Consider the following 25729-nt stretch of genomic DNA (forward strand, 5'->3'; position numbering starts at 1 on the left):
TTGGCGGGGTGCTGATTACAATGAAAGAGTCACAAGTGCAAGACATTTGTGACAACTGCTCCTGATATTCAGAATACAAGCCAGAAGAATTGACAGTCACTACAGTCAAAGAGCAGCACCAGTAAGATTAGCAAGCCAAGCACACATGATTAAGCTGAATCACGGGAGTGGTTCTACAGCACCACTGCGCATCCAGCAGCTGAAAACTCACCTTCTCCTCTGAACACTGATACATTTCAAGAGCAGCTTCTACAAGGAGTGGATCAAAGCCCTTCTCGCAGAGCTGCCCATGGACAAACAGGTAGTCAAGGACCTACAAGGAGGAACAGGACAGAGAGGAACTGAGGCAGTTGCTCCGCAAGCATGATCCCACTAACAAGCCTTTTCTAACAATTATCTGAAGCTTATCGGGTGTTTCTGCCACTGGATCTTAGTGACAGGTTATCCACATGAAAAGCTAAAGAGGAAGGAGAAGCTGCACAAACAAACCTGCTTGGGCCATGCAAAATCGATATTTTTTGAGTACAAAGAGATGAAGCTATACCAGGTCAGACCACTGCTCCATCTAGCCCAGGAGAATCTACTCTGGCTGACAGCGGCTCCCCAAGGATTTAGATAATAGTTTTTTTACCAATCTCTTTCACCCACGTTCCTTTGGCTTGAAATGCTAAACCTGGGACCTTCTACAAGCAAAACATGAGCTTTACCACCGAGTTATAATGCCCTCTCACAGTCTCCACAATTCAGAGATTGTTTTAAGTTCAATTGGCTACAAGGAACACTTATCACAGACATATTGAAAGCAAACTAATATGGCCATAATCTTAAGGTCTGAAAATATTTTGTGGCTAGTTGTTGCCCCAAGCACCCCCTTCCCCTGCTGGAGCACCATAGGTTCTTGGGCCCAGCATTACTGAGATGTGTAGGATGCAAGGCTCTAAAACCCACATCCTTTCAGACATTGTAGAGCATCTACCATTCAAAACCCAAACTAAGGCCAAAGTTGGCTTTCATCCAGTCTCACTTCCTTTTCCTGGCTTGCTTAAGCAGGGAAAAGGCTCCTCTTACCTGTTCTATGTTCTGGCCCTTCTTCTTCATTGCTTTCAGGACATCCTCGTAGGAATAGCCCATGTTGACAACAGTTTCAACGCACTGCCGCTCACTAGAGGAAAGGGCCTGCAGCATGTTGACATACGTGGAACCGCTGGGCCGTTTTGCACAGCTGGTGGTATTGGGCACTTGAGACGTCAGGAAACTTTGGTGAGTTACCTAGTTGAACAAGAGGGAAACAAACCTCTTTCAGGAAGAGAGAGAAATTGGGATGCTGCAGTCTCAATGTAAGTCAGTGCAAAAGTCTTCCTATAAACCCTTAATAGCCATTGGACAATACAGTTGATGCTCGGGTTGCGAATGTGATCCGTGCGGGAGGCACGTTTGCAACCCGCAGCGTTCGCAGCCCACAGTGCCGCTTCTGCGCATGCGCAAAGTGTGATTTAGTGTTTCTGCACATGCACCAAAACCCAGAAGTAACTTGTTCCAGTACTTCCAGGTTCGGCACAGTGCGCAACTCGAAAACGCACAACCTGAAGCGTCTGTAACCCAAGGTATGACTGTAATAGAATGTGACTGATCTGTGGTCAATCCCCTCCTCCTCTGTGGGCAAAATAATAGCAAAGAGCTCAAGAACAGGAGGTGGAGAGTTACAGGTAAGTACTTTTGGGCTCCATGCACAGCTCCTCCGAGAACCACATGAAAGCCCTAGAGGTTCCTCCATGTCTAAAGCTAATCTTGGCCTGGCTAATAACTGGACAGGAAGTCACAACAAGACTCATTACTTCAGAAAGGGGTGAGCCCAAGAAAGACAGCCCCTCCCGGCAACATTTGATTTCATACCCTCGCCAAACCAGAATGACAAATGCATAGCAAACAAGTCCCTGGTGGTGACTAGAACAGAATGATATATGCTGCTATAAAGGATCAAGCCACCTACCCCTTCCCCCTACAGAAGCCTGTTGCATTTCCGTGCAGGCCAGAGAAAGGAAGCTCCTTTTTTTCCATGTCAAGCACAGAAGCCAAGCGAGTTGGCTTCGCTTGCTGCTATGGAATTCCTTGTGACCTGCCTCTAGCAGGCAAGTACTTGCATACAAGGCTGCTTTGTGTTAACTTTAAGACACAATCCAATTCCAAGTAGGGCTGTGCAATATTGGTTTTCAGTATCGCAATAAATCACCAGTTGAATATCGTGATACAGCGATATATCATGATATCTGGAATAAGGAAGGAACTACGCAGAGGCGAACAGGATAATGTCCTGTCAACTGCTACTACTTAGGGATCTAAAATGGATAAATGATGATATCAATCACTACACAGTTTCATCAGCAGGCAAGCCAAAATGCATCCAAACAGGACTCGTGGTTTTGGGCTTGGATACCAAATTGTGTTATTCAGGACAATCCAAAGTACAGTGATGAGTCATAGTGAATACAAATAATCTGGGTCTACCAGAAGGCCTGCTTGGCAGCAGAAGCGGTGGTGGCAGAAACAGCGGTGACCTCGCAGGCCTTGCCATGGGACGTGTCAGCAGTAGGAGAGACAGTCAATCAATAGATTTTATTGCATTAGCCGTGTGGCCATAGCATGATATACATTGAAATAACAACATGAAATGGGGGTGGGGAGGTAAAGGTAGATATCTTCCTGGGCGAATACTTAAAGAAAGAGGGGGGGGAAAGGGGGGGTTACTAAAGCGACAGGGGATTTAAAACATTGAGCGACAGATAGTACAGAAACAAACAAACAAAAAGTAGGAGAGACAGTCTGCAAGGCCTCGTGGCAGCGGCGGAAGGCGGCAACAGTTACAGTGACGGTGATTGATACTATCATCATTTATCTGTTTTAGACCCCTAAGTAGTAGCAATTACCAGGACATTGTCTTGTTCGCCTCTGCATAGTTCCACCCTTATTTCAGACATTCTGGTAGACTGCAATGTTTAGCTGATGATAACAGCCCTCACACACATTGCAATTCACGATATATTGCCAGGTCAAATATTATAAAACGGTTATCACAATGTGAACTTCAAACCAGTTTTGGACGATATATTGATATATCGCCCAGCCCTGTTTCCAAGTATGTTCTAGTTGCAGAGCAACTAGTTGGAATATATAGTTTTCAAAATGGGAACCTATAAATAAATTGCATTGCTGTTTTTAATCCTTAGCTATTAAAGTCAGCTTTCTTGAAATCAATGCATCCTTGAATGACAGCATTTGGGAGCAGCGGGGCCCCTCTTTAGTCTGCCAATGTAAAACAAAAAACCCAATGAGCTGGCCTGTTTACCATTTACCTGCCAGGAAACCCATAAAAAAGTAGTAAGCGTACCTAGAAGAACTAGCCTGGGAATACATTTATGGAGACCAAGTACTCTCCCAACCTGACTGCCTTGTTTCAAGATTTCCCTAAAGGCAAACACAGTTCAGTGTAAACTAGACAAAGCCCCTCTTTAGCTAGGCACACTGCCAGCTTTTGCCATGCCAGCAAGATCAGTAAGACAGGCAGAATCAATTACACGCTGGAGATAAGCAGCTGGAGAAAAAGCAGGTCCTGCAAAAAGGAGGATTCCCTTTAAAGGGATTTCCTAAAACAAGAAAACCCAGAGGAGAAGTAACAACTAAGGCAAGAACCAACAAGAGACTCTGCTGCAGGGAAAGTTACAAATGAACTCTCATACCTGCACGGCCAGAACTCACATTTCAGAGACTCGTCATAGGAAGAAGCCTTGTAAAAATAACTTCCAGGATGCGCAATAGGATTATGCTTAATCCACACAGGCCAAGAATCAGGATAATCTCTACTGGGAAATATACTCAACTCACTGCAACATTTCAGCTTGCTGGGCAAATGCTAACAACGCCCTCTCCAAGGGGCCGAGTTTTGTTGCTTTTGTTTTTACATGAAAAGAAGTCTTGTGGCACCTTAAGGCCTAACCAATTTTATTATGGTATAATAAGTTTTTGTATGCTAGAACCAACCTCATATTGAAAAGGGCCCTAGTCCACAACAGCATGATTGAATCACGCATGACCATGTATACGTGCGACGCCAGGGAATAAAAAATAGATTCAAACCAGGAAATGGCATACGAGAGCTAGAGAGTCCTTGTGGCTTGTGAGGACACCCTCCCCAGAGCCCAAAGAGGACTTCGGTGAGGGCAGAGGAACCCCCAAGGAAACCTGAGGCGCAGTGGGGCGTTTTAAAGGCTGCTCAGCCTCCCTGGCTAGCAGCTGACACATGCATGGGAGCAGCAGCTGCTTTTCCGCATGTCCTCCAACCAGCCCCAGAGCTTCAACTCTAGTTTAAGGGACAGTTGTATGGTGAGAGAGCTGGAGAGCAGGAACAGGTGTTTAGAGGCTTTTAAGAGGATGCTACCCACTGACTCGATTTTCACTTATGCATATGGGGGCCCGGAATGTAACCCCTGCATAACTGGGGGCCACGTGACGCCTGTATTTAAGGCTTTAAAGGTGCCCAGCTTTCTAGAAATTAGTTTCCATTGCACACCCTGGTACAGACTGCATAGCCATCCCCAGGGAAAGCCATGGAATGCACCAGATTGTACATTCAGCCACGATGCCAACTAAATCTGAACCACAGCAACCCTCACTAGCTTGTTCTGCAAAAACACTAAGCTAGCCAGGCAATATTAGTGGCAGAATAGCTGCTATGGAGGGAAGGGGTGTACACTTGCATGCCCTGCAGAACCAACATTTGCTTTCATCAATTTATTATACAGTATATTGTATTTATATACAGTGGACACCCAGGTTGCAAACATGATCCGTGCAACCCGCAGCGCCATGTCTGCGCACGTGCAGGTCACAATTCGGTGCTTCTGCGCATGCACCGAAACTCAGAAGTAACTCGTTCTGGTACTTCTGGGTTCGGCACGGTGCACAACCCGAAAACGTGCAACCTGAAGCGTCTGTAACCCGAGGTATGACTGTACCACCCTTCATCCTAAGATCACAGGGCAGTTTACAGTATAAAAACACAAAAATACTGAACATAAGGGCACCTGTAGGCATTAGGTGCAGGCAGGAAGACTCGCCGTAGACCCCCAGGCAATACAACGCATAGATCACCCCAACAGCAACAGCATGGCAGCAAGGCATCTAAATGTGATTTGGGTTATTTTAGCCAGCTGCAGCCCAACCCAGCCTTTCCCTCCCCTGTCCACATCAAGGTCTCCAATCCGAAAGCAACGTTTTCAGTTGCGCAGGAACTTACCACCGTGGCTGTGGTGAGCGCTGGGATTTCATCTGTACATGCTACTGAGCTGGGCAGGGAAGGCAGTCTGGACGTGGGGGGCAACGTCTGTGCCTCTGGGCCACTGTCCACGCTGAGGTCAGAGAGCCCAGCCACGTGGTGCCCATTCAGTTCGCTGGCTTTGCTCTGCAACGAGCTGAGGAGAGTGCCGTTGCGAAGGCAGGCTGTGCCGGGGAACGTGCTCGCCAGCTTTGCCGCCTGCAAGTCGCCCTCGTCCGAGTCGAGCTTCGGGAAGGAGAGCGACTTGATATTGCTCACCGACGTCACGGGTGAGAGGGACACTTTGGAAGACAGGGACATCTTTTCACAACCCCCCAGCTGCGGTAAAGCGATAAGACCGTTTGGTTTGTGAAGGGGCTTGAGGTCCAAACTGGCCCTTTCCAAGGACGCCAAGACCTCCTGGTCTTGTAATACAGACTCGGGTGCTACTTTGGGCAAGCTACTGTCTAGAAGTTGGGCCACGATTGGCCCCGGAGTACCAACATGGAGCTGCAGAATGTTCTTCAGCTCCTCTTTATCATCGAGTGTTTTTAATTCCAGTTTGTCAAAGGGGTCTTCCTCGCACTCGAAATCCGCTGGGTTGAAATCAGCCTTTGCATGGGGCGGACTCAGAACTTTCTGCTTTGCGGTGCTGCTGTTGGCAGGGGTAGGAATGAGGATGTAGTTGTGATGCAGGCTAGCAATGATGGGGTTGATGGGAGGCGGAACGGCATTCTCTGGGCAGCCGCTGTCCGGGAAGCCTGCTTGCCTCTGCTCCTCGAAGGTTGCTTTTTTATTTGCTAGCGCCTCCTCAGCCCTCTGCTCAGCCTCTTGCTGGGCAGCCTGGATTCGTTTAATGTTCTCAGCCCACTCAATAGTCCTCTTTTCCAAGGAGAAGTCATACTGGGGGGAGAGGAAAACGCAAGACAACAAGGTAAGAAAGAGCTGCAGGAGCTATGCTGGCAAACACATCTTCTTCCAAAGCTTGCTTTGGAAATCAACCCCTGCCAAATTAGGAATGGAACTCCTGAGGAACCATGCCTCCAATTTCAAGAACCTTTTCAGAAGGATACTGTGAGCAATGATGCCAAAGGCTGCTGAGACACTAAGGAGAATTAGCAATGTCACACTCTCTCAAGAATGTGTGTGTGGGGGGGGGGGGTACTTCTAATGACATGGCTAAGTGTATAAGCAATTTGGGACCTACTACCAAACTGAGGATGAGCACCCCAGTTTGTCCCAAACATTTTTTAGCCTATGCTAACATGGCAGCTTGGCCAGGGTGGGAGAGAAGAATCACCACAGTTGCCCATCCCTATTAGGGGCCGTGAGATGTCAAGATACGCTGCACAGAACCAAGAGCCAACATGAAGCACAGAAGACTGAAAGTTTACCAGATACAGAGATGCTTCTGCGCCTTCATTATACTGCTTTTGGAGAATGCTGAAAGGGCACCTCTTTACACTTGAGGTTTAGGTTCTTAGGACCTACATCATTCCATTTATATACCAAATAAATATAAAAATATCCCATGGGGGTGTACAACATTAAAAACAAATTTCAGAACATCAGTGAATGATAAATACATACATATATATATATATATATATAGTATACTGACAGATAGCCTAGTAATAATGGTTGTACATGGTTTTAAACTGTTTTTAATGTTGTGCTTTTAATGTTGTAACCTGCCCTATGGCCTTAGGGTGAAGGACAGAAAACAAACAAACAAACAAACAAACAGATACTAGGGTGATGACTGCTGTTTCCAGGAACTCTTCTTGTTGTGAGACTTTTATAGGTGAGCTGAGAATTTGTGAGAACCCAGAGGCTGAGAGGAAGAGTGTGTCAGAAGGAAAATGAACTGATATTGATTTATATATGTATTAGTAACTGTATTAATGTATTATTTTATATGCAACTGTATTTCTGTAATATTTTGTTAAGCTGTTTGTTGTTGCTTCTGTTTGTTCATCGCTTAGATATATTTTTAATATATTGAACGGCACAGAAATTAAATAATCTAATCAAACCGAATATTATACGCCATGTACTGGAAGAAAAGCCAAAGCCCAACTAAAACAGAATTAATTATGAGATTATGGGGACAAGTGGGAATGATTAAACTACAGCAATGTTAGGAGAAAAGGAGGAGGGTGATAAAGAAGTGCTAAGTAATTGGAACCTTGTGGTCAAATATATTAAAGAAAAAATAAGAGCTGCTGATATCAGCACAGATTTTCTTCTTTGTGCATTTACACGATAAAGGTGAGGCCCAGATGAAGCAGGACCATGTTGCAGTAGTCTGGTTGCCAGTAAATGCAATGATTTATTTATTATAATCATCATGAATTATACTCAATATTGTATACTTCTCTTTTATGAAATATTAACCGAATATTAAGTTATTAAATAGGAATAATTCCCTTTTTAAAAAACCTTTTTCTACTCCATGATTTATTTATTTTTAAAACCTAGAGGGTCTTTCAGAGTTGTCAGTTCCAAATGACCTGAAATTGCTGTTTGCTTCTTGAGAGCACGCAAGGATTTATTTTTAAAAACTATACAGAAATAATAAGGCAGACTCCCCCTGTGTTAGTGGATAACATTCACCTGGAACAGGATTAAAACCCTTAAATGTATTATCTTACAGTTTGCAAAGGTTAAGTGAGGCCAATATCAACCAGCTGTGAAGACAAAGCCTTTATCCAGCAACTTTTAGAACACCCTTAAATCAAGCAAGGGAAGCGGTTCTTTTTCCTTATCTTCAATAAGAATTTTCTGCTGTTGGTTAACAAAGGTGGATGTTGCATTGATAACTTGAGCTTGCTTCAGAAGCTACTTCTCCTTATCTGGCTTTGAGATGGATTAAAGCACGCACAGGGCAGGTGTTGACAAACTACCCAAATCTATTTTAAGGGGACCAGAAGCAGTCGTTCCAGTGCAGTTAACAAAAGAGGGGCCCTGCTTCAGTTGTTCAGAGTGAAACACTTTTAATCTTGGATAGTAGGTTAATGCAGAATAATCTGTTACCTAAAGGCACAGTCCTGAGTATGCTTATGCAGAAGGAAGCCTCCACAAGTTGTAGACGACTTTCTATTGCAACCCTGTACAAAACAAGTAAGTCTCACCTGGGCTTCCCTTACAAGCTGTGGAGAGTCAGGCAAACAAAAGCCAATGGGCAAGCCAACTTTGGCTGGTGCTCTGAACTTGTCTCCTATCTTGAACGGGACGTCATCGAGGTAACTGAAGGTCCCTAAGGAGAGGGAATGAAACACATCAGTGACTTTGCATTTGTCAGTCAATACAACCCCATTTCGCCCATCTAGGCCAAATCACCAGTAACAGCAAGGCTTTAAAAGTCTGAAACCAACAGAAAAGCAAATGAATGTTGGGGTTTATATTCAATTCAAATGTGACACGGTGTCTGGCTCTGCAAAAGCCTTCCAAAAACTGCTTCATCCCAATTTCCCCGAACACTGATAAAAATAACCACACTAGCAGTTTTAGTTAGAAATCGCCTTCTATTTTTATGCTTGAAAGTTCATGTTTTATATAAACATGAACTTATATAATAGTCAGCAGCACCTATATAATAGTCAGCAGCAGATGTCTTCAGTTAAACAGCCTCCATAGACGGGAGATGGGCTTAATGGGGTTCCCAGGCACCTTGAGCTCACACACCTGCTTCCAACAGCTGCTGGCATCCCAAGTCTATTTTTCATATTGCTGCACTGTCCAATATTATCAGGCAGGGGAGGGACAGTTCATAGTATTATGCAAGCAAGAAGAGCCAACAGGAACCAAAGGGGAGAGCAACAGATTCAGGGGATCAGCAGGCCTTATTATGCAGCTTGTAAGGTGCATGAATGTTGGATATATTAAGCTGCTTTGCACCAAGCCAGACCATTGGTCCATTAGGCCCCCATCCTGTCTACTATCCTGTCTACTCTCTGAGAGCAGCTGCTTCCCAATTCAAAGTCCAGGTCTGAAACAAGAAAAACAAGGAGGGAACTGCTCTGAGCATCTTGGAATCTCCCATACCGGCTGCTATCTAAATGGCCAGTGTAATCCTGCATAAACTCACATGATGGAGAACCAACACAAGAGTCAGCTTCCCCACAGCCATGCGGCCACTCAATATCTCCAGCGTGCACTGCTCAGTACTCTGCACTTACAATGTATGCCTTGGTCAGTTATGGAAAACAGAGGAGGGAGGCACAGAAAACAAAGAGAATGCAAAAAAGGGAGAAAGCTAGGTCTCAAAGGTGCAAACTAATAATGCTTATTGCTGCAAAACAAACAAAAAACCCGCTTCAGAACTGAAATACCTTCTTGGACAAAGGAGCAACATTTGTGTAAAGACTTCCCAAAACACCTATCTGGCACTATAGGCACTTCACTACAATGAACAATAATAGTTCCTCCTTTCTACTTCTTCTTGGTCAATTACACCACACCCCTTTTATACATAGTGATCACCTTAGTACAGATTCTTTCTATGTGCAAAAGAGGCCAGCTGAGACAGTCTTGCACAAATATTACGCATCTAGGTGACAATGCACAACTGGTGAGGAAATCCCTGAAATAAAAGGCACGTGTGCCGTATTTCTTCTTCCCAGGGTGTTTCCAGTTACAGTCATCCCCCACCAATGACTTTTCCCTTGACAGAGCTGATACTGGATGGCAATCACAAGAGACCTACAGCTCATAAATCCAGTTTTTGCACAGATTAGTGGTAGAACATGTCCTCTGCTCGCAGAATAAGACCCCATGTTCAATCTCAGAAATTTAAAAGGGTCTCGGGTAACCGAACAGATTAAAATCAAACAGCAAACAATTTATGGAAGAAGAGTGAATGGGTTTGTGGTTCTAAAATGCTAGCAGATTCGGTCACTCAAACCTGGTATTAGGCAAAGTACAGACATTAGTCGGGGAGGGAGGTGTGTGTTTTGACTGAAGGGGAAAATATTTATCTCAGCGAATGCTTAGTACGTTGTACAAGCAGAACAAAAGAAAGAAGATATCTGTGCTGTTCAGCTTGCAGTCTCTTCTTCTTTTGTATGCAGAGACACAGCTTGAACTATCCAGAGCTGTGCTTGCTGCAAAGCTCTCTTATGTCATCATTAGCTTCCTTTAGGTGGAAATTTTGTATTGTCAACTTGAAATCACATCGGGGGGGAAAGGCACTGTTCAGCAAGAGCCACAGGATAGAAAACCACAACAAGGGCTATGTGTCTATGCACAACCATCCCCCCTCCTCCACAAAGTGGAGCACGGCATGTTTTTCTCTTCTGTCATCCAACCTACTGCATTTTCTTCTTCCAGGTTAAGGCTGCCCATTAAAGGCTAGCCTAATTGCTTATCTGAAGATGGCTTATTTTTAGGTTGACCCCTCACTAGACGGAACCTACTATAGTCAGGTCACTAGTCAAAAGGGAATGCCTTCCAATCAATACGACTATTTTGGGACCAGAGATCCTCACCACATCTCAGGTTACAGATCCCAACTCTGTTGTAAGTAGGGGTGACCCAGGAAAGGACCTTGTTTGCTGTGGTGCCAAACCTCTGGAACTCACCCCCTGTGAAGCTGAATTGTCACCATCAGTTATCATTACAGTGCCCAGTTAAACTTTACTTTTCAAGATGCTTCATTCTGACACATGGCTTTACTTAGCTTCACACTGCTATTCTGTTTAATGCTGTATAAATCTATTTGCTGGCACAGTTTCATTTTCAACATTCTGTACACCACTTTGAGACAACGTGTACCTGAAAAGTTGTGTGTAAATGCTTAAAAACAACAATGAAGCCAGCTCTTCCATGAATACCTTCACAATATTTCTTATCCAATTGCTTAGGTAAAGGGACCCCTGACCATTAGGTCCAGTTGCGGATGACTCTGGGGTTGCGGCGCTCATCTCGCTTTACTGGCTGAGGGAGCCGGCGTACAGTTTCCAGGTCATGTGGCTAGCATGACTAAGCCACTTCTGGTGAACCAGAGCAATGCACGGAAATGCCATTTACCTTCCCACCGAAGCGGTACCTATTTATCTACTTGCACTTCATGCTTTCGAACTGCTAGGTTGACAGGAGCAGGGACCAAGCAATGGGAACTCACCCCGTTGCAGGGATTCGAACCGTGACCTTCGGATTGGCAAGCCCTAGGCTCTGTGGTTTAACCCACAGCGCCACCTGCATCCCTATCCAATTGCTTAGGAACACCCTAACCTATCTTTAAAAAGACAGCCTCCCCTTGCCACACCTGAAACAAAAGACACACATTTCACTTACCATGAAAGTCGGACCTTGACTTCGGAGCAGCCATTTAGAATCTGAAAGACATTTTGAAACAGCATTAGTGACCTTGCATCATCACACCTCCAACACATACTCTCCATCCAGTGGAGTCATCCCATAAATATTAGTTCAGCTTTTTTTAATGTGACAGGTAACACAACCTTCTTTATCAACAGAGTTCCCTGTGTTCTACACATCTGAGATCTGGCACAAAAATTTAGATCCCACTTATCATAGTTTTTGTTTTTTTTAAAAATGTGCAGAAGGGTTATGAGAATCAGAAACAAAACTGAGGAGAGGGCCTTATGTGGGCGGGGAGCGGGGAATGTGCCTCCTTTGGCCACTAAGTTTTGTGAAACAACTTGCCACTGTGACTGCTCAGATTGCTATTACTCCATTCCTTACTACAGTCCTCTCCAAACTCTGCATCAAAAATATTGCGATCCCAATTATGCTATTTGTGCATGCATGTTAGCACAACTCTTAGTGTGCAATCAGGAAATCCACAGCTTCTCCAGCAAAAATGACTGCAAGAAACCATGAAGTGTCAGTTTATCAAGACTCCCCCCATCTATACCCAACAGCCCTTTCCCCTGCACAGCCTCTACGCCATAAACTGTCAAATGTCAGTATCAATTATCAGCAAAGCAAGGGTCTGTCTGTTGCCCCTTCAACAATCTAACGTCCAAGGGGATACAAATGTACTCGTTCCACAACACAGCTTACACTAGGCAGACAGGAGGAAACTTCAAGCCTAAAGGCTTTGCTTTCAGTATGATCAAAATCTGCAAGTCTGGATGCTACTGATCTAATCTTACAGATGTGCTGGGTATTCCAAAAGTGTTTCCACACATGCACATCTGTGTAACTCAAGGCCTGGCCTTACCTGCAGGAGATTCTGTTGCAACAAAACTGCTTCTATTCTTTACCAGCAACGGAAAACCTGAGGTGGTGGCACTTTCACTTAAAGGCAATCCAAGGTTCCGTATTCTGAAGAGTATTTTTGACATGGACACGGCTACACCCTCCCCCCAATTACTTGAGGCATAAATAAATCAAAGGATGAGTTAAGTCCCTGACATTACTGGGGCATGACACAGGCTAGAACTGAACAGGGATTATGAAAAAGGAGTCTCTCCCTCAAAAAAATGAAGGCTTTGGGGATATTGAACAAAGCACAACCACTTGGCTTCAGCCGAAAGAAAAACGTGAAGTCATGTGAAATTATCACTGTATTGAAATCTGTGTCAGAACAATGACGCAGCATTCCTTTGGGCATTTTGTTTTCTGTGTATTATCGCAAAGAAGAATATACTCTTTAGTTTTTATCCTACGGTATCCCAAGTGACAAAAATGTAAACTTAAAAGACATTCACTTTTATCAAAAGAAATTTTAATGCTGTAAGCTGCCCTCTGATCTTTGGATAAAGGGTGGTATATAAATTTAATAAATATAAATTAAAATAAATCCACAGTGGACATGAAGATTAAAAAACCAGATAAACCCCAAACATATCTACACACAGTACTCTCTCTGGTATAAAGGACTCAACAGATTCAAGTTTGAAACAGAGGTATGTCCACACCTATTCTTATACAGTGATTCAACAGGAGACTCCTCTGAAATTGGGCAGTTCTGAATGAATCAGGACAGGGTGGGGAGCAAGTTTCCCCATTTCCCCCAAACTGCACTGCTTATAAACCGGATCCAATTTAGCATGGACTTGGACTATAGAATACCTTTCATTGACTGTCATTCAAGTGAGAGCAAAAACTGCAAAAAAATTAGCAGGGGCAATTAGAGTAAGATCTATTATTTGATTATTGATGTAAACCTCCAAAATGTATTTTGTATACATATTCTGTACTATTTCAGTACATTTTTTTTTTTAATTTTACTGCTATGGCTAGTAGCTGATGCAAATAAAGATTCTTCTGATCTGATCTTTCATTGACTGTACCTGTTATTCCACACTATTGTCACAACTGCTGTACTTCATAGACCACTGACCTGAAGGTTGAGGGGGGGAAATGTTTCTTAAAAGCAGCTTGGAAGAGACACACTGATATATCTGTTGTGACAAGTGGTGCAGCTATCCATGTATATAAAAATGGAGTGCTTGCAAATCTTTCTATCTTTGTCACATGGAACATAATGCTGTTGGAGAGAAGCAACTTTTGTGAAGCATTTCCTAATGATGCAAAATCCCTCACCATTACTCTTAGGACCCTGATTCAAAACAGTATTTTTTGACAGCCAGCATGGTCTAGAAAGAACAGCAGCCTTCCTCAATCTGCAGCTCTCCAGATCAGGGGTCAGCAACCGCAGACCTTGTGGGGGGCCAGACTATATTTTGGAAAAAAGTATGAATGAATTCCTATGCCCCACAAATAACCCAGAGATGCATTTTAAATAAAAGCACACATTCTACTCATGTAAAAACACGCTGATTCCTGGACTGTCTGCAAGCCGGATTGAGAAGGCGATTGGGCCACATCTGGCCCCCGGGCCTTAGGTTGCCTACCCCTGCTCCAGATGTTTTAGACTACAATGTGACTTCAGCATGCCTGAAGTAGATTTGTTAGGACTTAAAAGCAGGTCAAGCCCTGATTTAAAAGCCCTTCCTCTGCCATGAGCTCATTGCGTGACCATGGGAAAGCCCAGTTCTGTACATGGGAGTAAACTGGCTTCATCTCATAAAGATAAACCTAATGAAAATGAACCATATAATTTTAATGAATAGATCAGGGGTGGCCAACCTGGTGGTACTTCTACTGAAGACTTGGGTCAACAAAGATAAAGCAAAAGTAGCTTTATTGTATGAAAAAGAGCATTAAACCTAATTAGGAGAAGCCTTCTTCTGAGCCTTTTCTCACTTGCCACTACTGTATCCTTCTGTAACTCTTCTCCCAGTTGCATTCTTCTAGCATAGCTCCAATACAGTGGTACCTCGGGTTAAGAACTTAATTCATTCTGGAGGTCCGTTCTTAACCTGAAACTGTTCTTAACCTGAGGTACCACTTTAGCTAATGGGGCCTCCCGCTGCCGCTGCCGCCACCGCACAGTTTCTGTTCTCATCCTGAATCAAAGTTCTTAACCCGAGATACTATTTCTGGGTTAGCGGAGTCTGTAACCCGAAGCATCTGTAACCCGAGGTACCACTGTACTTGGTTTCCTGGTCAAAGTGGACCTAAATGGCTGAAAGAGATCTCCGGGAGAAATGAGGCAGATAGAGAGTGGCTTTTAACCTGTAATGTGTCTGCAACTTCTCTTTCCCCCACCCCGCTTTGTATGCTGGAAGCAAATTCAGGGAGAGGAATCCTGCAGCTGTTGAAGTTCTCATTTTGCCCTTAAGTACTTCTATATCTCTCCCTGCTCACATGCAGTCCCAAATAGGTTTGCCTCATATTTCTCTCGCACATTAAATCGAGCATTTAATTTTCAGCTTCTCTGTTATACGTTTAACCTGTAATTGGATTTCGTTCAGGGAACATTAAGTCATACATTTTTATTGTCTTCATGCAACTATGCAATTCCATACTAATTACCATCTTTCACCTTCAGCCTCAATGAGGTGTATATAATAAGCCAGCCTTTATCTTTCATACTATAGTAGCTTTTGCAAATCAGTAAGAATTAAGCAGACAACACACATCATCACAAGCTAATGCTCGGTTCCCTTAAATTAACCAGCCCTCTTTCCCTTAGTATTTCAATGGAAATACAAATCAGATGCAAACAATTTACAAAATGGAGCTGAGTAGGGCTAGGATCCTGTTTATCACACTTTCGATAGTTGGGCCTAGGTACATTTCATCCACCAATAAGCAACAGTAACCCACCTAGAGGGAGATATCAGGAGACAGAAATGCTATGGGAGATCTGTGGCTTTCATGCCCGACTTGTAAGCTTCGTAGAGGCATGACAGCTGGGTAACTGGTGTTGTAAAAAAAAAAAATGCAGGACCAGATAAACATTGGGTCTCAACACATAGGGCTCTTTTATTATTGCTATACAAAGTAATTTGCATAAGCTTTTTTTCAAAAGGGACAAACAAAAGATGTGGGCATCATGCGGAAGGTCATTTTGACAGCCAAAATGATGCCAATGAGTGCATGCCAATACTTTCCCCATTCTTGCATGCCACCTCCTTCCCATCCCTGTCCACTGAACATTTCCAATCTGACTGAATCGCCCAGTGTGCCATAGCCAAGGCTGCTCACTTCATAAAATAAATCCCATGCTTCATGGCCACGTGCAGACAACTGGAGTTCTTAGAGAACCAAGGGGTGTGCTGTTCCAGCCACTCTTAAGTTTGCTCCACAGGAATTTTGTGACCAGAATAAGAAAAAACACTGCGGCACAGCTGCCTCTCACATAGTAGATAAGCCCCCAAAGTTCTCAGTAGTGATATAATAACAGTATTTCCCTTAAGGCTGAGTAACCAAGTACGACATTTGGCTAAGTGGATTTCTACTCCTAAATAAATGAAGGGTGCAAGGCAAAGAACTTGGCATCAGGTTACCTAAATGACTTCGACCCCTATATCGTCAGATGGGGCACTGCTGAGAATACCACATGCCTCAGGGGTGCACTTGGTTTGCACTATAAACTGGGATTTTATTGTTGCAGCTCCAGGCCTCTGGAATCAGTTACCAGCCAAAATTAGACTAGCACCTAACATCTTGATGTTTAGGCACCTACTGAAGATATTTTGGTTTAAGAAGCCCTTCCCAGAAATGTGACAAGAGTCTTTTAATGAAATATTAATTCTATAATTGTAACCAATGGTTTTTATTGTTTTAAAAATCTAAATTACTTGTAGTTTATCTTATTGTACAGTGTTTCAATAGCTTTGGCTGTGAAGCAGTTTATAAATCTGTTAAATAAAAAACAATTCTCCTGTTGGACAAATATGATAATATCCAGAGTTTACTGGAATGGTCAATACAGGGACGTCCAACTCCCAAGAGATTGTGATCTACTCACAGAATCAAAAACTGATCTACCCCAGTTGTTGGAAGTTGTTGAGCTTTTTTTTTTTTGTTGACCTTTTTTGGGATTCTGGTCAAAGTTGTTGCTGTCTAATAGTGACTGCAAGCATACCCAACCAAGATCGACAAAAATCTGGAACAGAAAATTTAGGATAAGAAGTGACCACACATGAGAACAGCAAAGGCTTCTCTCTCTTTTTTTAAGGCAGCTGGAATTTTGATTTGCAATAAAGGCACAACGAACCCTGCTGTGGTCTTCTTGTGTTGCCCTTGTAACGAAGAGTTACATTAAAAGGTACTTCACACTTAAGACTATTCCAAAATAGTCTGCAATAATATCCATCTTCTCATTCATCCAAAGATTTTCCAGATCATTAAAAGGTAGTTTTGCCCATTCATACAAATTACTCATTGGATGGTGTTGAACAGACAGGATGTTCGCCTATCAATCCACTGCCTTCTCTCTGTACACAAAGAACATTTGTGCCTTTCTTCCCCACCGCACAAAAAAACCCCCCAAGGACAAGGGTCAGAGGACCATGCAGCCTTCATCCAGGCTGATTTTCTGGCAGCTGAAGCAAGTCCAATTTTTAACACAGCACAGCTACAGGGTAGAACAGTCTTCTACCATAATAAGTAACTGCTGTCTGTCATTGGGTTCAGTAACTCATTCTCAAAGTATGTGCAAGATTATTACCTTGAGAAAATACACACACAGGCTACACCCAAAGGGTCATGACCTAAATGGCACAAAATCCATGTAGGAAAGAATCAAGCTCAGCTGGTAGAATAAGCTGAAACTGATCCCACAACCAGTGTTGAAAACTCAAATATATAAGCTAGGCACCCTATAGCTACTTGAACCAAGGTTACAGTCGCCAAAATGGAATGTCTAGTTGACATTTTGATGGACTGACTAGTGAGGTGAGATGTGAGGTGAGAATATCCTCTGCTAGAAAATTCTCCGGAGAATGTTCTCCACAAACTGTAAATTCTAATGTAAGAACCAGTTTTACAACCCACATTAAAAAAATCTAGTAAATAATAAGTCAAGCTGTGATATTGCCAGTGTAAGTAATGAGTAATGATTTTTTTTTTTTTTTGATCCAGTTACATTACTGAGCATTGTGTCATTCACCACTGGCAGATCTGAAATGTGAACTACAGAAAACATTTTTTTTTTTTTAGTTTTAAAAATGTTATTCATTTAATTTGATGAACATTTGGATTCGTATGTATTTCAACTATATGTAATAGCCTTTTTTCTATTTTGGTGTGATTTTATTCTTAGCAATTCTATACCCTTGGACATACATTGTGATTATTTTTATTTTTTTACAGAAAGTAACTTTAATGCTTTATACACTTAAATTACCTAGGCCTATACAATTATGTGTAACAGCATGTGAGGTGGCCTTGATTTAAACAGTTTCTATATTTTTATTTAATGCCAGTAACTGGGTTTTGCAGTGCCATTCAATGGTAAAAGGTGCCATTTGCCAGAGATTGACATACTGAAATATATGATCATATAATGATCATATATTTAATGTTAATGGCTTCTTTTTTATATGTATGCATATAGTTTTGTTTATCAAGCTGTGTTTTAGTCACCAAAACAGTTATTAAGTGTTAGAGCTATTAGAAGCACAAGATAGCCTATTACTGAATTTACTTGTATCAAACCTTCGCGGCATTGCCCCATTGAATAAAAGTATCTGTACAGTTTTTGGTTGCCATCTGAACAAGTTTACCCATGAATAAACATGTATATTAACTAATTATATCATTTTCAATGCATTAAAATGGTATCATTTTCAATGCATTAAAATGAATATTCTCCTATTTTAAATGAAAATCTCTAATATTCTCATTAATATTCTCCAAAAGATTATTCTTGAGAATTTAACATCACTAGGACTGACTGTCATCAATTATCAGTTAAACATCTGGGGTCATTCCACATCAAATCAATGCAAAAAACAAGGGTTTTGCCACCCACCGTCTCGGATTTTAATGAAACTTGGTGTACACCCTTCCCTTGTGGTTGAAAGAAACCCCCTTAAATTTTTTCCCTCTATCTCAAGCGGTTTTAATTTTATAGCACTTCAAAGTTTCATGAAATCTGTGTTTCTGTTCCTCTTGAGATCCTCGGCCTTGTGTGCATTTTATATTTTTTCTCTATAAACAATGATCAGATCTCTTTGAAATTTTACACAGCGCTCAATAACATGATGAGGATTTCAGGAAAAAATACACCAGCACTCACAAGATTTTATAAATGCCTTAAAAATGTATAAATGTAGTTTTTGGTGGAAAAATGAGGTTTAGAAAACCTAAATTTTCAGTGTGAGGGCACGATGGAATCAAAAGTTTCTGATGGTGAAAATTATTGCAAAGACATGCTCTTTCTCAACAAAGAATAAAATTTATGGGTCTGTTATGTCATGCAGGAAGTGGTCCACGGAGGCTGTTTAGCCGGCCCACGAGCTGCCTCTGACCCGAGCCACCCGCTCGGCGAATCCCCACGTGCTGCACTAAACTGGCGCAGCGGGGCACAGGGACTCTCTTCCGCGGCTCCGGAAATCACTTCTGCGCATGCCCAGACGCCAAAAATTGCTTCTGCACAGGCGCAATTTTGGGCGTCTGGGCATGTGCAAAAGCAATTTCCAGCACTGCGGACATGCGCAGACCCGATTTCTGGCGTCGCACTGCACTGGTCCGGCCAACGGGAGTGATCCGGTCCATGCCTGGTAAGCCTTGCCGACCCCTGGCCTAAGGTGAAAATGATACCACAAACCGTTCTCAATAGTGGCACTGGGTACTTCAACCAGAGCTGCAACAAGCAAAGAGTCAAGGCTCCTCCGAAGTCATCCTCAATATGTGTAGCTAGTTGGATCCGGTGGGTTTTCCTGGGGCGTCAGAGGTCCCTCCCCTACATGGGGAGTCAGTAACCTCCAGACTATCCAAGATAACTCCACTGGCCTGCTACTAAAGAACATAATGCGAGGTGCAAAATGAACCTTTTTGCAGCCCACAATGCCACATAGCAGACACTCTTATGTGTACTTACCAGTGTTCGACTGACTTCAGAGCGCGACTTGTGCCATTTAATAATCATTTAATCAATGTGTTTTTTTCTGTACCAGGTCAAGGATTTAACATCGACAAGAACACATTTTTACATCTCTGCTTCTAATGTCCTGCTGTATGTCTATGCAACTTAATACTGCTCGCATGGACAATTGGAAAGGCCTTAGCTGCCAGGGTATCACAGAGATTTACATCTCCAACTCTCAACACATTTGAATTAAGTGAGCTGTACTGAACACCAACAGACCTTACTTTCAGGTAAACAATGTTAGGATTGAAAATGTTCAGAATCCTTTTAATTCCTGAAGCTCCTCAACATCTTTAAAAATAAGTATCATCCCACAGAAGAACACTGAGAGCATTTTGCCTATCTGAAAACCTCAGTCGAAATGTTTCTTTTAAAAGCTGTCACAAGACAGCACACATGTTAACATCTGAAGTTAAAGAACACTCATGATTCAGATTACTTTTTGCTTGCTATTTATTATGCCAGCCTTAGGATGGAAGCCAAAATACTCGGCATTCCCCTAACTTTCTACAGAAGATCAAATTCCAACAGCATAGCAAGCAGTGTACATTGCTTAGTTTGCAAGAATCTTATGTTTGCATAAAATTGGGTGATGTTCAACTCAGTCATACTCAGAACAGACCCAGTGAAATCAACAGACGTGTCTACTCTAGGTGTGACTTACCGTATTTTTTGTCCTATAGGGCGCACCGGCCCATAGGACGCACCTCGTTTTTTGGGGGGGGAAATGAATTTAAAAAATTTATTCCCCCCCCGCCGCAGCTGCCGCCCCAAGCCTTGCGCACACCTGCCCGAAGCACGGGGCACCCTCCAGAGGGCTCCCCGTGCTTCGGGCGACAGGCTGCCGCCCCAAGCCTCACGCGCTCGGCGGGACCTCCCGCCGGGCGTGCAAGGCTTGCGGACACTCGGCCGAAGCACGGGGAGCCCTCCGGAGGGCTCCATGTGCTTCGGGCGGCAGGCTGCAGCCCCAAGCCTCGCGCGCCCGGCGGGACCTCCCGCCGGGCGCGCAAGGCTTGTGGACACTCGTCGGGGCTGCAGGCTGCTGCCCGCAAGCCTTGTGAGCCCGCGGGAACTCCCGCCGGGCTTCCAAGGCTTGCAGATAGCTTCCTGAAGCCTGGAGAGCGAGAGGGGTCGGTGCGCACCGATGCCTCTCGCTTTCCAGGCTTCAGCGAAAGCCTGCATTCGCCCCATAGGACGCACACACATTTCCCCTTCATTTTTGGAGGGGGAAAAGTGCGTCCTATGGGGCGAAAAATATGGTAGCTGGAATCACCAAGTGTGTTTCATCCCCCTTCAGCTGCACGGCTAACTTCTATAAATGTAAAGTGAAAAGTTATTCAGGCCATGAATTAATTCTTGCTGCACACATTATCATCAAGTCTAAGTGCTACCTTAGTTTTAAGAGAAGATTCATTTCTCCAACTTTACTCAGGGCTTGAAATTAGCAGGGAGCCAGGCACATTTTGCGCCAAAAGATTCTCCATTTGTGAACACTTCAAAAAGTCTGGGTGCCATTTATTGGAACCTTGCTGACACTCAAGGATTACTGAAATGCATGAGATTTGAAACCTCAAAGTATATGTTAAGGATAGACAATATGTTAAGGAGTTTAACAATAAAGAGTAGAGTGTTTTGAAAACTGAAGTATGTTACCAATGACACTTTTGTGTCAATGCAAAAGTGAATTGCATATTAACTCATGCTTATCAAAATAATAAATAAAAAGTGTTGCGGACCCCCACAGTGGGGACTAGATATCCTGTTTTGGTACCCACAACCCAGGTCCCAGAAGCCATTTAGCTCCTACCTCTTCTATTCCAGTTTCTAACACTGACTTTACTATGCTCCAAATAACCACAGTTTGGAAAGCCAGTGTGTTCTAGTGTTTACAGTGTTGGGCTAGGATTCAGAGCACAAGGTTGAAAACACTATTCAGCCTTGCAGCTCACTGTGGGACCTTAAGCAAGTCACTTTTTGCCTAATCTATCTCAGAGTTGTTGGGAGGATAAAATGGAGAGAGCAAGTACCATGTAAGTCAGCATGAGGTCCTCTGGTAAGAGATGGAATATAACAGCAATAATCAATCAATTAAATATACTGTAGATATATAGCCTTTTAATATTATATGTTAATTGTGCCAAACAAAGTCCCATTCATCATCACCTCTGCTAATTTTTTAAAAGGTTATGTCTGGAGGATTGGCAAGGAACCCATGAGAAGACAACATGCCAAATGAAGTAACTGTGACTCAGTAAAAGGAAGTTGCACTGCACACTAATTAACGGTGTCATCACCTACAGAGTTCCCCACCTCAGGCAAACTCAAAAATTGAAATAAAAGAACAAAGCCTATTATAGCCAATCAGAGCACAGCATTCCTCACCTGAATTCTCTTGTCTTTTAATTTTAAATCTTGCTCTTCTTTGAGGGAGCTCACAATAGCACACGTGCCCCCACCAAAGGTTATGCTCACAACAACTATGTGTGGTAGGTATGGCTGAGAGTGTATGACTTGGCCAGGTCCTCTCGATGAGCTCAGGGCAGAACAAGGATTTGAAACTGGGTTTCCCCTGTTCTAGCCCAACACTTTAACCACTACACTGTTTCACTGATAATGGACATTGATTAGAAAAGGTATTTACTTCCGCTGGGATCCATGTCCCTTACAGTATGTGTGTGTTTTGAGTTGACTGGAATCCACCCCAGGCCAGAAAAAGGCCTTTCTGTGCTGCCCTTCCCAGTCAGAATACCTAGTAAACACAACTGTCAAAACTACTACAGAGAACAGTGAAAGCATTATTCTATTCCAAAGACAAGACGGAAGGCTTTTGGGATGAAAGCCTGCAACAGTGTATTGAGAAAGGTGGTGACCTATGTTCCCAATTCGGAAGCGAGTGGAAAATAGTAGTATTAGTATTGCACAATCCCATGCATGTTTTACATGGAGACCTCATGTTAAACTGGGCTTATTCCCACGCACGTAATAAAACTGTGCTGCTAGGCTCTACTCAAGATATAAGGGGATCATTGGAGGATCAAAGTTGGGGAACATCACATACAAAACAAAGTCTCCTATTCTTCAAACCTTTCATAAAGGTTTCCAATAAATAATGTGACCCAAGAGATTTTTCACATGGGAAGCTACTCCACATGGGATGTTTGAGAAGAGGACTCCACATTAAAATGACAGAATGCTTATATACTTTGGGATCTTACCAGTCAAAAATGAGATTTTTTTTTCTCAAGACACACAAGCTCTTTAAGTCCAACACCAATCAAGTTAAGTAGTGATATCCCTCTACCCTTTCAAGCAGCCAGAAGCATATACTGCTAACTAAATACACATATTTGCTTTGAACAAACCAGCCAAAAATTTATTACCTGTCAAATGATGCAGTTCCTCACTTCAAGAGAAATGTACATTTTGAAATACTGATACTCTGCATTAAACAGTGACAGTGCTGTGTTCCACACAGTCAAGTCAATTCAGCCATTAAGCTCAGCAAAGAGAAGGAGTGAGACTTGAACTCTCTACCTCAAGGAAATGTAGTTGGGCTAAAACACTAGTCTAAGGCTCTAAGCTATTTTGAAGAAGGCAGGATATATATGACAAATATATCTCCATAAAATAAACATCTCCTCTGTTGAGCAGCCTTAATCACCTGTTCTACGGTCTGCTCTGAGAACAGTAATCTCTACGATATCCTTACAAAGTACACCCTCATTATCTCCCTCAAAATGAAAGTCAGAGGCCAATGAGTTGTTTCCTTTAAACTACTTATCAAGAACCAACAAGGGTGAGATTTCAGAACAGGGAACTTCTGTTGCTATTTGTACTGCAACAGCCAACGACTCACATTTAAACAGAGCTTACACTGTTCAAAGCACTCAAAACACACTATCTTTTCCAGAACTGGAATATGCTAGTCACCAAGATGAGTCTGAGCTACAAATCAGGAAATCACCAGTTAGCTTCTATCCCTCTGCCACAAACACACTAGGGCACCTTAGGGAAGCAACTGTCACTCAAGTTGTTCCAGCTCACACAACAAAGAGCTGGAAGGTCCTGCTTACCTCAAGGACTGCTCTAATCACAGCAGGATAGTGCAACATGAAGGCCTCTGACTAATCAGGAGCATTTCATTCCTTACAACAGCCCTGTGAAGTCGATTGAATCCAATTCCCATCCGTCAGCCAAAGGAACATGAGTCACCTATTGCTATTCAAGAAGGAATGCCAGCCTGGACGGAACGGAACACAAATGCATAAAACTCCCCACTTTGCTTTGGCCTTGAATAACTGATCCCTCCAGTGAACCGCCCTGAGACCTACAGATGAAGAGTACAAGTACAATAATAGACAAACCAACCAAATTCTGCGACCACTGTTGCCAGGAGAGGACCCAGTCTCTCCCTCTTTAGCCAACCGGAGGCAACAATGGCCAGAAAGGCAAGACATAAACACACACACAATATATATATATATATACACACATATACACAGACACACACAGTGCTTTTTTCTGGGAGGCTGCAGAGGTACGCATAACCCTAAACATTGTGTGAATCTTTGTACTTTTGTCCTTTGCCTGTATTTATTTTTCCTGATTTGAACTAGAAAATGGTGATTTCCTTGAGTCAAAATGAGAGTACCCCCATACATACACACATATTATATTTATATATATACACAGTTCTTCCCTGTACTGAGTTTGTGTGTGTATATATATATAGAGAGAGAAAGAGATATATATGTGTGTGTGTGTACATATACATATAGTATCTAAATCTATACCTATATAGTTAGTTAGTTAGAGACACTGAGCGTCAGTGAGGGCCACCTGAGGATGACCAACCGGGCCGCGAGGGTGGAGCTGGGGCCACCGGCGTTCAGACCCCAGAGGCGGGGAGGGAGGGGGCAGCGATCTTGATTTCGACCAGAACTCGAACTCGGGACCTTCCAGACCAGGGGGGCTCTCGCGACCACCGAGCCCTCCCTCCCTCCCAGGGGGTCGGAGAAGCGAAGCCCCCGAGTCCCTGTCAGGGACGGAGGTTCGCCCGAGGGGCGCCGCGAAGGCAGCCTGGGCTCATCCCCACCTGCGGGGGTCTTTCCCTTCCCCAACCCCGCCCGCCAAGGCGCGCCTGCGCAGAAGGGCGCGCGCGCGCACACACCCCTTAGCGGCAAGGAGAGAGGCGCGTCGCCCCACCGACACTCGCCCCCTACCTGAGGGGCGGCCTCCGACGCCGCCTCCGGCCTACTCACCCCGGATAACGGCTGCTGCGGCTGCTACTCGTAGTCGTCACGCTCGCCCGCGGCTCTGCCAGCTACAAGTCCCCGCCGGCCGCGGCCACCACGACGACGAAGACGACGAGCCGCCTCCCCTCTCCGTACCCGCCTCGGCAACAGCGCGACGCCATCTTGTCTCCCCGCCCAACGCGCACGCGCGCAAGCTCGCACGCACGCACGCGCCCCCCCTCCTCTCCGGCCGGCAGCGACGCGTGGCGTCACGGCGCCGATGACGCGACGCGGAAGAGAGCGAGAGCCGAGGGGCTCGAGAGGCGCTTCCGGTTTGCTGGATGCGGCCCCTTGTCGTTGCCATAAGCGGGAAGGGAGGAAATAATAACAACAACAACAACAACAACAACAACAACATTACATCAACAGCATATTATTATTATTTCATTTCCATACTGCCTTTTAAAGACAAACTTTTATTGCTTTTTAAACAAACACAAGATACGCCGCTTTATATTTGTAAAGGGAGAAAAATCTCAGAGCGGTTTACAGCACATTAAAACTTCAAATAAAACAATCCAGAACAAAATGTTCCTGAAGAAAGTCAAATATAAAGTGCACGTTCAGAGCAATGAACAGAAAACTAGAGATTTGAAAATAAAACATTGCTACATGGAGTCCAGTATAGAATGGGCATGTAAGGCAACACAATTAAGAAGAGGTTAAATATTAACATATGCATAATACATATGCATTAGTTGTTGTCAA

The 25729-nt window shown here is 43.6% G+C and overlaps 1 protein-coding gene and 1 long non-coding RNA gene across 2 annotated transcripts in view; one reads left to right on the forward strand and one right to left on the reverse strand.

The window, feature by feature from the left end:
• The window catches only part of UBAP1 (ubiquitin associated protein 1), a 28025-nt gene extending 2874 nt beyond the window's left edge, over window positions 1–25151 (reverse strand). Inside the window, exons 1-6 of the mRNA XM_080973544.1 lie at window positions 24989–25151; window positions 11606–11646; window positions 8443–8567; window positions 5291–6211; window positions 1069–1269; window positions 212–313 (exon numbers count right to left, since the gene is read on the reverse strand). Coding sequence (XP_080829670.1) covers window positions 212–313; window positions 1069–1269; window positions 5291–6211; window positions 8443–8567; window positions 11606–11639 — 1383 coding nt within the window. The 5' untranslated portion in view covers window positions 11640–11646; window positions 24989–25151. The remainder of the gene's footprint in view (window positions 1–211; window positions 314–1068; window positions 1270–5290; window positions 6212–8442; window positions 8568–11605; window positions 11647–24988) is intronic.
• Window positions 6220–24031, forward strand: LOC308458816. The gene is made up of 3 exons (XR_013977695.1): window positions 6220–8111; window positions 19756–19957; window positions 21911–24031. It is a non-coding gene; the product is annotated as an uncharacterized lncRNA (long non-coding RNA).
• Window positions 25152–25729: the final 578 nt, after the last annotated feature.

This window comes from Podarcis pityusensis (genome assembly GCF_964106645.2).
Source record: "Podarcis pityusensis genome assembly, chromosome: 11".
Taxonomy (NCBI): Eukaryota; Metazoa; Chordata; class Lepidosauria; order Squamata; family Lacertidae; genus Podarcis; species Podarcis pityusensis.